This window comes from Equus caballus, chromosome 12 (genome assembly GCF_041296265.1).
Source record: "Equus caballus isolate H_3958 breed thoroughbred chromosome 12, TB-T2T, whole genome shotgun sequence".
NCBI classification, from domain to species: domain Eukaryota; kingdom Metazoa; phylum Chordata; class Mammalia; order Perissodactyla; family Equidae; genus Equus; species Equus caballus.
In genome coordinates, this window is record NC_091695.1 from 47,074,758 (window position 1) to 47,088,701 (window position 13,944).

The following is a 13,944-nucleotide window of genomic DNA, read 5'->3' on the forward strand; positions in this document are numbered from 1 at the left end:
AAAGCCCCAGTACATAGTTGTATATCTTAGTTGTAAGTCATTGTAGTTCTTCTATGTGAGACGCCACCACAGCATGGCTTGATGAGTGGTGCGTAGTTTTGCACCCAGGAGCTGAACCCGTGCGCCCTGGGACACCGAAATGGAGCATGTGAACTTAACCACTCAGCCACAGGGCTGGCCCCTGCAGGGTTGTTTTAACATTCCAAAACAAATCAACATATTTCACCATATGAAAGAACTAAAAGAGAAAATCCATATGTCATATCAATAGATGCAAAAATGCATTTAACAGGGGCTGGCCCCGTGGCCGAGTGGTTAAGTTCGCGCGCTCCGCTGCAGGCAGCCCAGTGTTTCGTTGGTTCGAATCCTGGGCGCGGACATGGCACTGCTCATCAGACCACGCTGAGGCAGCGTCCCACATGCCACAACTAGAAGAACCCACAACGAAGAATATACAACTATGTACCGGGGGGCTTTGGGGAGAAAAAGGAAATAATAAAATCTTAAAAAAAAATGCATTTAACAAAATCCAACATCTATTTATGATCAAAAAAGCCTCTGAGCAGACGAAGAATACAGGAGAACTTCCTCAAACTGATAAAGGATGCCTATGAAAAACCTACAGCGAACATCATACTTAATAGTGTAAAACTGAATGATTTCCCTCTAAGATGAGGAACAAGATGAATTCTGTACGGAGGGTGCTAGCCAGAGCAGTCAAGCAAGAAAAACAAGGAAAAGCATCCAGTTGGGAAATAAAGAAGTGAAACTGTCTCTCTGTAGATAACGTAACTGACTATGTAGAAAATCCTACGAAATCTACAAAAAAAGCTACCCGCACTGATAAACGCCTTTAGTTACGGTACCAGGATACAAGATCAATGTAAAAAAAGCCAATTGTAAATCCATGTACTAGAAAAGAACAATCAGAAATTGAAATAAAGATATCAGCCACAATAGCATCAAAGTATATGAAACAGAGATAAATCTGACAGAGGTGAGCGTGATTTATACACTGTAAACCACAGAACATCGCCAGGAGAAATTAAAGAAAACTTAGGAGATACACCATATTCATTGTTTGGAAGACTCAATTTTGTTAAGATGTTGGTTCTCCCCAGACTGATCTGTAGATTCAATGCAGTCGCGATCAAAACCCAAGAGGCTTTTTTTGGGTAGAAATTGACAAACTGATTCTAAAATTCATGTGGAAATACAAAGAACGTAGAATGGCCAAATATTATCAAGAACAAGAGACCAAAGTTGTAGCACCAACATTATCTTATTTCAAGACAATATCTAAGCTATAATGATAAAGCCACAGCTATCAGGCAATGGGGTGTCAATCTTGAGTTAGTCAAGTAGAACGATGGAACAGAATACACAGTACAGAGATAGACCCACACATATACGGACAACTGAGTCGCCAAAAGAAATGTGCAAAGGCAATTCAGTGAAGAAAGCGTAATTTTTTCAACAAAGAGTGTAGGAACAATTGAACATCTATACACACACAGGCAAAACTTCATTCACACCTTCTACCATACACAAACATGTATGCAAAGTCGATCATAGTACTAAATGTAAAACTAAAAATTATAAAACTTCTTGAAGAAAACATAGCAGAAAGCCTTTGGGTTCCGCGTATATTTCTTAGATACGACACCAAAAGCGTGATCCACAAAAAACCAAATTGGCAAATTGGAGTTCGTTGAAATAAAAAATTTCTGCTCTTCAAAAGACACAGTGAAGAGCGTGAAGAGTCAAGCTATAGACTGGGAGAAAATGTTTGCAAAAGATATATTTGATAAAAGACTTGCGCCCGGGATACAAAAAGAATTCTCAGAACTCAAAGATGAACAACTCAGTGAAAAACCGGGCAAAACATTTGAACAGACACTTCACTGAAGTAGATACACAGATGGCCAAAAAACCCACATGGAAGAACGCTCCACGTCATTGGTTGTTAGGGAAATGAGAATCAAAACCACCATGAGATACCGCTGCCCTCCCATTGAATGGCTAAAATGGAGAAGAGGCACCGTGTCCAGTATCGGCCAGGACGTGGAGGAGCTGAAACTCACACATGGCTGGTGGGAAGGCAAAATGGCGCACGCAACCACTTTGCCATCTAGTTTAGCAGATTTTGTTAAAAGTTAGGCATACACCTGCCATGTGACCCAGCCATGTCACTTCTAGATATTTACTCAAATGAAGTGAAAGCATATGTCCGTGAAAAGGCTTGTCCACGAATGTTCAGAGCAGCTTTGTGTATAACAGCCCTGGCCTGGACACCACCCAAATGTCCATTCACAGGTGAGTAGATAAAGCATGGTGCATTGACACGATAAATACTATGCAGCTATAACAAGAAGCCAACCATTGACATAAACAGCACCACCAATGGTTGTCCAAATAACTATGTGGAGCGAAAAACCATCCAAAAAAGAGTACACGCCACATGATCACGTTGACACAAAATTCTAGAAAAGGCAAATCATTTGAGGACACATGGGAGGCGGCAGCGGGCAGATGGGAGGGAAACATTAGAAGTGATGGCTGTGTTTGTCATCCCGGCTGTGCTGACACTTTCACGAGCTTGTCCACATGTCAGAACTGATCAGACCGCATACCTGAACCACGTGCAGTTTACTGTACGTTGATTATGCCTCAAAAAAGCCGATAAGGAAAAATAAAAGTGAGTCAAGTCGGGGCAGGTTGTTCAACCAGGAGGGATGGAAAAGGAAGGAGCTGTGAAAAGGGCTGGCGAGTGTGCGTTTCGTGGAATTGTCTTCTCTTTTGTTATTTGCGGGGGGGAGTGGACAGCCAGAGGGGCGGGGGGCCTGGGCTCACGGGGGAGGGGCTTCTGCAGGGCCACTCACCAGAGGTTTGGCCGGAGGAGTACAGAGAAAGGACTCCTTGGTTGGCTAAGTACAGGGCAGGCACGTTGAAGCTCTCAAAGAGGATCTGCGGAGAAGCATCCAGAAGCGCTCAGCGGGCGGAGGAGGGGTGGGTCTTCCCGCAATTCCGAGAGCACAACGTGAGTCTGGCTGGCAGCGGGCACTTGGCGACCCCCAAGAGAGATCCGGATGATAGGGTGGGAAGCACGCCACCCTTCCTGACAGCTCTGTGACACTCAGTTTACCCATCTGTGAAATGGGCTCGCACCCTTCCCGGGTCCCTTACAGGATAGTACCTTACGGGACTGTCACCAGACTGATTAGGGAGCCTGTCGTCCTCTGGTAAACCACCGTTTTATCACGATGGGGACGAAGCTGAACTCCCAAATGCCTCTGTGAAGCCACTGCTGTTCCCTGCACTGAAGACACCCTTCCTTCTGCTCTCGAGGGCGGGCAGACTTTACAGACTTCGATTTGAGATGATTGGTTGTTTTATAATAACGAAAATAACGAAGGCTAACTGTCAGTGTGTGCTCCCCGCACGCCTGACACTTGGTCCAGACACGCTTGGTCAAGAAAGTTGTCCTGGCACTGACTGTATCCAGGGCGGGAGAGCCTCAGCTTTGCTACTGTGGCCCATGGGGACCCCCCGAGGTAAGTGACAGTGGACCCCCTTGTCCACTTGAGAGACCAGCGGACGGAATGGGAGGGAGCAGGTGGCAGAGGTGGGACGTGAGCACGGGTGGCTGGAGACAGCAGGGCACCAGCCCCATGAGGTTGGCTGGGTGACTGAATGATTCCCCTGCCAGCTGGTGACATGGGGTCTCTAAGAGTTAAAGTTTCTTTGGATGGTGGGACCCAACACGATGTCACTCGGGTAGATGAAAGGCAGCCGGTGTTAGGCGCTGAGAAGGCTGCCAGGAATGGCCACAGGGGGCTTGTCCCCAGGAACAGGGTGACAGCAAGCTGGCGCTGTCAGGAGCAGCTTCTGGGCAGCCAGTGGGCGGGGGTTAGCTAGCCTCAGAGGGTGGACTGGCTCGTCTGAGTAATTTCGCGGGCTCCTGGGCACAGGGGCTGTCGCCAGGTGTCTGTTCCCCGGCTCTTGAGCGATTAGGGTGGGTGTATAGCGGCCGTGGCGTGTGACAGGACAATAGGGAAGTGGCCGGGATGTGGACTTCATCCACTGCCCAAGAGGGGAACTGACCGGCCTCAGCAGAGACCTCAAAAGCGGGTCAGGACAGCATTTTCAAAAAACGCTATCACACACGGCGGGGACACACCACTGGGCGTGTTACCCACTAAGCGTGTTACTCACTAAGTGTGTTACTAGGGGGCGGCCCTCTGTGGGGTCTCAGGGTTTACCCAAGAGAAATGAAAACGGGTCCACACAAAGGCAGGTTCACGCCTGTGCACAGCGGCATCGTGCACAACAGTCCCACATGGGACACCACCCAACGTACACTGCGGGAGAAGGGACCTGCCATGTGACGTGTGGAGGGCCTGGCGCCTGGAAGCTGGCACCACCCCGAAGGACACGGCGGGCGTGGTGGCGTCTGTGAGTTTGCGCCGTCCTCGGGTACCCCTGGCATTTGAATCCTGGTGGAGGAGCGAGGGCAGCTTTTGCCAGTCACCTGGAGACCCTCCCCCTAGGAAACACAAAGACCAAAACCGACCTCCGCTCCCAGCCTGGCGTGAGGCCAGAGGTCACAGAGCCTGGAAGGGTCTTTAAGGTTCCTGCGGTCAAGCTCCCATTTCACAGATGAGGAAACTGAGGCCTGGGAGCAATAAGAAGCATTAGCTGAAGGCTCGACAGGTGCAGGGCTCTGTGACAAGCGCTTTCTGGCATCAATGCTTTCGTTTCCATGACGACCCCCAGGATACTACTGTTACCATCCTTCTGATGGGGAACTCAGACCCGTGAGGACCAGCAATCCACCTGAGGTCACCCGTGCTGGGAAAGCCAGTGCCAGAACCACAGGGTCCTGAAGCCAGGGCAGGCCCTTCCCTCTACACTGGGCTGCACCCCATCCTTTTCTTCTGGGACATGACACCAGAAATCCTCTCAAGATACAGGTCGATTCCAGGAAGAAAATCAGCTCTGTGCCTCTGACCATGCCAGCCTTGGGCAGGAGCCTCGGGCAGGGTGGGGCCCCCTGCAGGGAGGGCCAGTGCATGATGGAGAGCTCCCAGCCTGGCCCACGGAGAAGGAGGAGCCCACGGGGAGGTGGCCTTGCTTGTGCCCCAGTGCGGGCCACCGTGGCTGGCTACTTTTGCCTGCAGAAGCTTCTACCTCTCTCCACCGCTCTGCCCTGGCCTGTGGTCACCGGCTCCCTTTCCCTGGGTGACCCCATGGGTGCTGCTCACAGGGGCCTAGAAGGAGAGCCGAGGGAGGTAGCGTCCAGATGTCCCTGCTCCCTCCCTCGGGTCCCTCCTCGAAGGACAGCTCCTGGCCATCGGCCCCATCTAGTGCTGGAAAGCCCCCGTTGCTGTTTCAGATTTGGGGGGAACGGCTCCCCGTTACTAACCCGCAGATCTGCACCACCTCATGTTGCTTTACTAAACCTTATGTTCACCTTTCTGAGTAATCTTTCCAGCAAACTCCCCAAAAACTGCCCCGTGCGACTGTACCTCTGGGTTCCTGCTGGGACCCTGAGATGTTAGGGGGTGAATGTGGAGAGAGCCGGGGCAGAAAGAGAGGCAGTGGGGCCTGGGGGACATGGGGATGGGCTGGAGACAGGCTGTGTGGCTGGTGCTGTGGTTGTACGAGGTGAATTTTATGTGTCAACTTGACCGGCCCACGGGAGGCCCAGACATGTGGTCACTCGTGACTCTGGGAGTGTCTGTGAGTGTGTTTCTGGATGAGATTAACATTTAACTTGATAGGCTGCGTAAAGCAGATTGCTCCCTCCAATGCGGGTGGGCCTCATCCAATCAGTTGAAGGTCTGAATAGAACAAAAGGCCTGAGCTTTCCCCGAATAAGAAGGAATTCTTCCTGCCTGACGGCCTTTGAACTGGGACATCAGTTTTTCCTGCCTGTGGACCGGAACTTCCACTGTCGGCCCTCCTGGGGCTCCAGCCTGCCAACTCACCCTGCAGATCCTGGGGCTTGCCAGCCTCCATAATCATGAGAGCCAATCCTTTGTAATAAATCTCTTTCTCTATGCTTCTGGTTCTGCTACTCTGGAGAGCCCTGGCTAAGACGGTTTGGGAGGGACACGTTACCTCGGGGTGAGGGACAGTCCCAGCCCTCTCTTCTCTCTCCAGCGCCCTGGGGCCCTGATGGGCACTTAGCGTTCTCAGACTGGGTATTTGCTGTTTCAAGGCCGTGGGCTTTGCGCTAGGTCCACGTGGAGCCCAGCTGTGGCCCACTTCTGTGATCTGCCGTCCGCGTGCAGAGGAGGAGCCCTCGGCTCCCCCAGGGCTGTGTGAAACGGGGCGGCAGCTCACACATGCTCTGTGATGGATGGTGCCCCGTTTCTGGGCCACGGCACAAGCCTGCTCCATGTGCAGGTGGCACCCTGGGCCGTGGGCCTCTCCTTCCGGTCACCGCTCACTGCAGGAGATGCCGCTGAGCTCCAGGGACCCTGGGCCAGGTGGTGGAACCTCGCGGCTTGCATAATTAGCTTACTGATGTCCTCATTAGGCAAAGCATAATAATGTAACTGGAATCCGGGCGGCCAGAAGCAGCCCCTGTAGCCCCCACCTGACCCGGATCCCACTTGGGCCCTAAGGAGGACTCTGCAGTCTGTACTGGGTGGGGGCACCCTCCTCTCTTCACCAGCCTGAGCCCTTAATGGGCTCCCAGATCCTGTTCAGTCCGGTCAATCTGATCTGCATGCACCACCAACTCCTGCCTGGGGGGCGGGCCCAGGGTGAGGCTCCGAGAACGGGGAGGTCCAGGACCTTTTAGTCAGGGTGGGACACACCACACAGCAGTGCCGGAAACGGGGCTGCGGAATCAGAGCATGCGGGGCCAGGTGGGTCCACCAGCCACTCGCCCTGCGACCTTTGCCAAATTACTCCCGCTCCTGGATGCTCCAATTTCTTCATCCGTGCAAGGGGCTGGTAATCGCCCTGCCCCCCAGAGTGGCTGGAGGTCCAAACAAAATAATTCACGTGAAACGCCCAGCCCACGCCTGACCGCTCGGCCGGCTCTCCCGTGCTGGCCGTCATTCTTGACGCTAAGGTCAAAGGGGACAGCTCACTGGTGTCTTTCACTCACTGAGCAAAGAGAAGGTGATGTCCTGAGGCTCGAGGCTCGGGAGGAGGTGGAGGCTGCCCTCCCTGCGGCCTGCCCCCTGACCCCCCGCCCCCCGCCCACCTGGCCTCTTACCTGCGACATCCTGTCTTTGACGGACATCGAGTTTAAAGGTGGTTCTGTCACCATCAGAGGGTGCTGCTCTGGAGCGATGCGGAGCACTTGGTAGAAGGAGTGATGCCAGATCTGAGGAGAGCGGGGGGCGACACAGTGAGGCCGGGGGGAACCTGTCTACACCACAAAGCGACTTCTTCAGTAGCACATGTGGTTGTGGTTCACAGCAGGAAAGACTGTGTGGCTTTGACGAGATGCAGGACCTCCGTTCGTGCACCAGGCCTCGAGGCAGGAGGGGAGCAAAGACGCACGAGTCACGGGCCCCACGTGGAGGACCTCGTGGTCTGACTGGGGGACAGATGTGAGCCCCACACCGCAAGGGTGAGCCCCGAGACGCAGTGGGAGGGGGGGTGGCACAGGGAGAGGGCGCAGGGGTGCAGACCCGTCATTAGTCCCAGTCCCACGTGCACCAGGTGTGCACCCAGACAAGCCACCTGACCTTCGTGAACCTGTTTCCTCATCCATGAAATGGAAAATGCTCCCACCTCATGGAAGATGACAAGGATTTGGTCATGGGACATTTGTAGAAAGCCTAGTATATGAGTGTCCTGTGGCCGCTATAACGAAGCCCCCGAGATGGGCAGCTTGAACCACTGACACTGACTGTCTCCTGGTCCCAGAGGCTGGACAGCCGAGCTCCAGGCGTCCTCACATGGCCGTCCCTCTGTGCGTGTCTATGTCCTCGTCTCCTTTTCTTGTAAGGACCCCAGTCACATTGGATCAGGACCCACCCTAGTGACGTCATCCTACCTTGAGCCCCTCCTTAAAGGCTGTCTCTCCAAATACGGTCACACTCTGAGTTGCGGGGGGTCAGGACTCCAACACATGAATTTGGGGGACACAGTTCACGTCACAGCACCTGGCAGAGTGCTTGGCGCACAGTAGGTCCTCCATGGGCTAACCACTATGGATGCAGCACCTGCCTGCCTCTGGAAGGGAGGCTCCGTGGAGGAGTGAAACCAGGAGTGAAGGACCCGCTCCTTGGGCGAAGCCTGTTGCGAATCGTGCTGCTACGAACACACGTGTGAAATATCTCTTCCTGTCCTTGCTTTCCGTTCTTCGGATCTACACCCAGAAGGTGGATTCCTGGCTCCTGTGGTGGTTCCAGCTTAGTTTTTTAAGGAAACACCATACTGTTTTCCACAGCGGCTGCACCATTTCATGTTCCCACTAACAGTGCACAGGGTTCCAATTTCTCTATATTTTCAACAACACTTGTTGTTTTCTGGGTTTTTTAAAATATACGTATATAACAGCCGTCCCAATAGATATGAAGTGGACTTAGGGCTTTTTATCCATCCTCCGCTTTAATCCTCACAACAGTGCTAAGTGGTAGGAAAAATTATACCGTTTCTTACAGATAAGGAAACTGAGGGCAAGAGAGGCCAAGTTACTTGTCCAAAATGACGTAGGTAATAAGTAGTGGAGACGGGATTCAGACCCAGGGCTCTGACTGCAGAACCATGTGGTTGGTACTACGATGTGGTGTGTACTGAGACCAGATGCAGGACGGTGGTGACGGTTGCACAACAATGTGAATGTGCCTAACCCCTCCCCGGTGCCCAGGCAGCAGGGCCGCCCTGGGCATGGGTAGGGGGGGCCCTGTGAACAGATCCCACCCCCAAAAAAGCAGCAGCCTACCTTTTCCACGTTGTCCCAGTTGGTGATGGTCGCCCGAGAGATAGGCTGCTGCAGGTTGAGTTGCCCCCATTTTTTCTGAACCTCGTCTCCGATGAACCAGTCTTTCTCTTCCATTCCCACCAACAGATTCTGAAAAACACAGACCAGGGCAGATCTGCTCTCCAGACCGACTCATCTCCACGCAGCTTTCACGTTGGCGCACGACTGTGAGCCGTGACATGCCGCGGGGGAGAGCTCCAGGTCACAGCGCTGGCATCTGGGGCCTCCTCAAACGGGAACAGCAGTTCCAAATGCCACCAAGAGGTTTTTAGCAAATGACCTGCAAGGTGAAGTGCTCCTGAGGACCCACCGCCAGGACCCTCGTCTTGCGGATGGGGAGACCGAGTCTGAGGGAGGAGAGAGACGGTGGAGGCAGGAACAGCGTGGGGAGAGGCGCCGGCTTCCCCATCTGCTTTGGAAAGTTGGCAGAGAAAAGGTCCGAAATTTAGTTTACTTTCCATCATTCTTTCGGAGGATGAACCCAGCTACTCTCACGGCCGATTAAGCCATTCATTCTGTCATTCAGAGGTTATTTGACGTTGGTCCGTGTTTTGGTCCGGGTCCACCAAGAAGCAGACACCAAGACAGGATTAAGGGTGTGAGGACTTTGCTGGGGAACATGCTCATGTGGGAGAAAGTGGGGAGGCAGCCGGACAGGGCAAGGAGAGACATCAGGCTGTTGTCCAAGTCTGAGCCTGGGTGTAGGAGAGACGACTGGGTGGGTGTCCTGGAACATTGTGCGGTTGGAGGAAGGTTCGGCAAGGCTGTTGGGGAGTTTGTGAGCCAAAGTCATTACCACAGGAGCCCTGTGTCTCCCAGAAGTGGGTCTGCCTGTTATCGTGCCATGCCCCATTGTTGGCTAAGAGCAGTTGGTGGGAAGCAATGGTGGTGCAGTGGTGCCATGCTGCAATGGTGCGATAGTGCAGCATTGTCACACTGCAATGGTGTGATGGTGCAGTGGGGCCATGCTGTGATGGTGTGATGGTGCAGTGGTGCCATGCCGCGATGGTGCAGTGGGTTTCCGAGAGAGGCCCATTCTTGAGGCCACCACACCTTATCTGCACAGAGCCCCCATATCTTAGGAACTTGTCTTTTAGGCAGAAGAGGTGTGGACCTGGGGCGAGAACCACTGGCTTTGAGCCCCCGGGCGAGTTGCTTGCCTTCTCTGAGCCCCCACCTCCTTCTCTGTCAGATGGGAACAATGACCTCTGCTCCCCATACCCTGCACAGCATTTTTGGGGGATCAAGTTGAATGAGATTGTTGATGGGAACGCACTTTATTAACTGAGAGGGCATATTAACACGAGGGACAGTAGATGCTGCACCAGCCTGCGACATCTGTCAGCTTTCCCCATCTAAGTGTGGAGGGCGGGGACGGGGTGCCTGCACGAGTGAGGAAGGAGCAGAAGCAGTCTGGTCTGAAGTCACTGTTTGAAATATCGAGATGGACTGTGCTCGGGTTGGGGTGACCATGCTAGTTACAAGGGACTGAGTGACTCTGGGCAAAGCCACAGGTGCTCCCACGAGGGTCTCACTGTCATCTTGGCTGCTAGACCAAAGTGCACAGGAGGGGTTCATGCACTTGGATCTGGAACGAAATGTGAGTCCACGCAGAGCCTCCTGTCACGTGCCAACCCCACTTAGAGACAGAAACTTACTTCCTGCTGCCCAGCAGCTGGCCCCAAAGCCCGGGAGGACGGCGGCTGAGCTGCCTCGCAGAGGGTGAAGCCAGAGAGCCGGCCTGCTGTGGCACAGGTGGCTGGTGCACTGCCCTGGTAATTCATCTCGGTCACTGGTTTCTACCTTGGTGAGGAATTTGACTTTTCTCCCTGTCTTCAGCTTCACCAGGTATGTAACCTGTTTTATAGACACTTCTGTTTCTGTGCTACTCTTTGTACAGGTAACAGGTATTGTGGACGATTGCCATGGCGCAACGTGAAGTTCTGACCTTGCTGGACAAATGCCCCACCAAGGATTACACACAGAGGGATTGAATACAGGGAACTGGTTCCACGGTGTCGGGAGTTTGGAAGAGCAAACCGGGACCACTGGTGAAGCTCAGAGCGTGGAAGTGCAGACCGACAGCCTGGGCTGCGGGGTCAATCCAGCGAGTTACGGTTATGATGGGAACACGGAGCTAAGGGCCTCCCGGCTGCTTCGGCTGGACATCCTGGGGGCCTCCCGGGAGAGGTGGGCGAGCATCTTGCAAAGGACATGGGGTTGGACTGGTCGAGCTGGGTCAAACCACCCCATGCAACGCCCCTAGGTGAGGCCCAGAGGGGGAGTGGTGACATCTAGTGCAGATGTGCTTTGTTTAATCTGCACAGCATTCACGGAAAAGTGAGTTAATACTTAAAAACTTGACAAAAAATCTGGACCTCTTAAACACAGAATTACCCTCTGACCCAGTAATCCTACTTCTGGGTACATACCCCAAAGAACTAAAAGCAGAACCTCCAACAGAAATATCTGTCCACCCATGCTCGTAGCAGCACTATTCACAATAGTGAAAGGGTGGAAGCGACCCCAAGTGTCCACAGATGGATGAACAGATACACAATGTGTGGTCCATCCGCACGATGGAATATTACTCAGCCTTAAAGAGGAAGGAAATCCCGACACAAGCTACAACACAGATGGACCTTGAGGACACTACACTGATTGAAATGAGCCAGTCACAGAAGGACAAATACTGCGTGATTCCCCTTACAGGAGGTCGCTAGTGTCGTCAAATTCATAGAGACAGAAAGAAGGATGGTGGAAGCCAGGGGACTGAGGGAGGGGATCAGGGGGGACAGAATTTCAGATTGGGAAGGTGAAAAATTTCTGGCAATGGATGATGGTGATGGTTGCACAGCAATGTGAATGTGCTTGATGCCATTGAACTGTGCACTTAAAAATGGTTAAAATGGTAAGTTTTATGCTAAGTATATTTTATCACAATAAAAATATTAGAATTTCTAAATTATCTTGAAAAGCAGAAAGATCTGGTAACATTGGGCCCACTTTCTTGCACGTCAATAGGCAGCAGAGAATGCTCTCTTAGGCAGAGCATTTGCCTCAGTCCCCACCCTTCCCTACTGTCTTCCTGTCACACAGGCTGAGTAGCAGTGGCCGCTTAGCACAAGTGGACTGCTGTTTATCTTGAAGTATCCACACCACTCTCTCAACAGCGGGAAAATCACAAAGTCAATAGGCGGGCAGCCTGATGTATTTTGTACAACCGCCTGCCTTTCTAACTTAGGTAGCTGGCCTGCTCCATCTAAGTTGGTAGTCCTCAAAGTGCGGCCCCGGGCCAAGCAGCATCGGCATCTTCTGAGAAGTCCTTCTGAAACCGAGAACTAAGGAGTTAAAAACATCTTCCCCAGAGTGAACACTTTGAGAGAAGCTTTGCTAACTGTGGCTGTGCATATTCAGCACGAGCCACTGTTGTTGAAAATTAACCGGGTCTTTCCGTCCCCCCTTAGGATTACGAGGGAGCTGCCCTTCCCAGAAATTCAAGGTCCAGGCATCAAGATTCAGTCCTTAAGGCCAAACTCAGGCTGGTGGGAAGGCGCCAACCAGCACGGCCACATGCTCCCCTCCCCACCTAAAACCCCACATAAAAGCCCCTAGCTTTTTCCCTTCCAGGAGGTGGATCTGAGTTCCAACGCCCACCCCCCCATCTGGCTGCCTTGTGATGATAGTAAATCTCTCTCCTTGCCACAAGTCTGCTGTTTCAGGTTTTTTCTCTCTCTCTTTTTTTTTTCCCTTGAGGAAGATTAGCCCTGAGCTAACTACTGCCAGTCCTCCTCTTTCTGCTGAGGAAGACTGGCCCTGAGCTAACATCCGTGCCCATCTTCCTCTACTTTATATGTGGGACGCCTACCACAGCATGGCGTGACAAGCAGTGCCATGTCTGCACCTGGGATCTGAACCGGTGAACCCCAGGCCGCCGAGAAGCAGAACGTGCGCACTTAACTGCTGCGCCACCAGGTTGGCTCCAGGTTTTTCCTCTTTATTGGCCCTCCTGTGTGGCACATAAATGAACGTGTGTTTGGGTTCAGTGACAATTCAAAAGACAAACCCGCGGCCCCTCCTGGCCCCGCAGAAGCGGACGCTCCGGGGTGGGCCTGGCCGTCTGCATTTTACCAAGACAGCGCCCGTGATTCTTATGCATGTTCCTCTTGGCCAAACCCCCGCTCTGAGCATTTGACTTGGGCAGCCCCGTGGTGGGGAGGGGACTGTCGGGGCCGGTGGCCGCCTTCGGGCTGACCAGTACCCGGTCGGGGGAACACCCCATCACTTACATCGTGCCGAAGTTTCCCGAGGATGGTGGGGAACACAGCCTGGGGTACTTCGGTTCCCGAAAAGCCCACCTTGCTGAAGCCAGAGCCGTAGTCGCAGATGAGGGGCACGTTCATCGTGCTGCGTGTGACCTGGATGGGGCTGCAGACGGGAGACCACAGGATTATTTGTGCCATTTGCAAGGCGCTCTCCGCGGGGCCGGCGCTGTGCCAGCCAGCCGTGGACTCAGGCTCCACGCTCATGGAGCTCACGGTGTGTCCTCGCTGCACCCAGAGCTGGGCCCTGCCGGGATGCGAGCCACTGTCTGGATGCTGGGCAGTTTGCTGGGATGGATGAGCTTTCAGATGGCCAGTTACACGTGGCTGCTCTGGACAAGGGAGACCCTGGGGAGAGGTCCTGGGCTAACACTTTGCTGTGACACAGCGTCCATGGGTTTCTGGCTTGTCCGTGACTTGCGTCACTGCGGGTCCCCTGAAGCAGCCCCTTCCCCATCCACTGAGGGAGGGCTTTGGGCGGGGGCCTGTGGGAGACACGAGGAGGAGCCAGTGGCCCTGGTGGCCCGCATGCTGATGGTCACAGCCAGGTCCCCTCCTCCCCAGCTCAGACACTGCCTCTCCTGGGCCACTTCCCTGGCCTCTTGGCCCCGGGTCAAAACCAATCTCTCCCTTGACTTCGCTTCCATACCACTCCTCCCATGTTTCTGC

At 53.3% G+C, this 13,944-nt stretch overlaps 1 protein-coding gene across 1 annotated transcript in view; it reads right to left on the minus strand.

Moving 5' to 3' along the window:
• The window catches only part of ACTE1 (actin epsilon 1), a 37,708-nt gene that overhangs the window by 9,634 nt on the left and 14,130 nt on the right, over positions 1 to 13,944 (minus strand). The window contains exons 3-6 of the mRNA XM_023654654.2: positions 13,243 to 13,381; positions 8,915 to 9,043; positions 7,235 to 7,345; positions 2,883 to 2,967 (exon numbers count right to left, since the gene is read on the minus strand). Coding sequence (XP_023510422.1) covers positions 2,883 to 2,967; positions 7,235 to 7,345; positions 8,915 to 9,043; positions 13,243 to 13,356 — 439 coding nt within the window. The 5' untranslated portion in view covers positions 13,357 to 13,381. The remainder of the gene's footprint in view (positions 1 to 2,882; positions 2,968 to 7,234; positions 7,346 to 8,914; positions 9,044 to 13,242; positions 13,382 to 13,944) is intronic.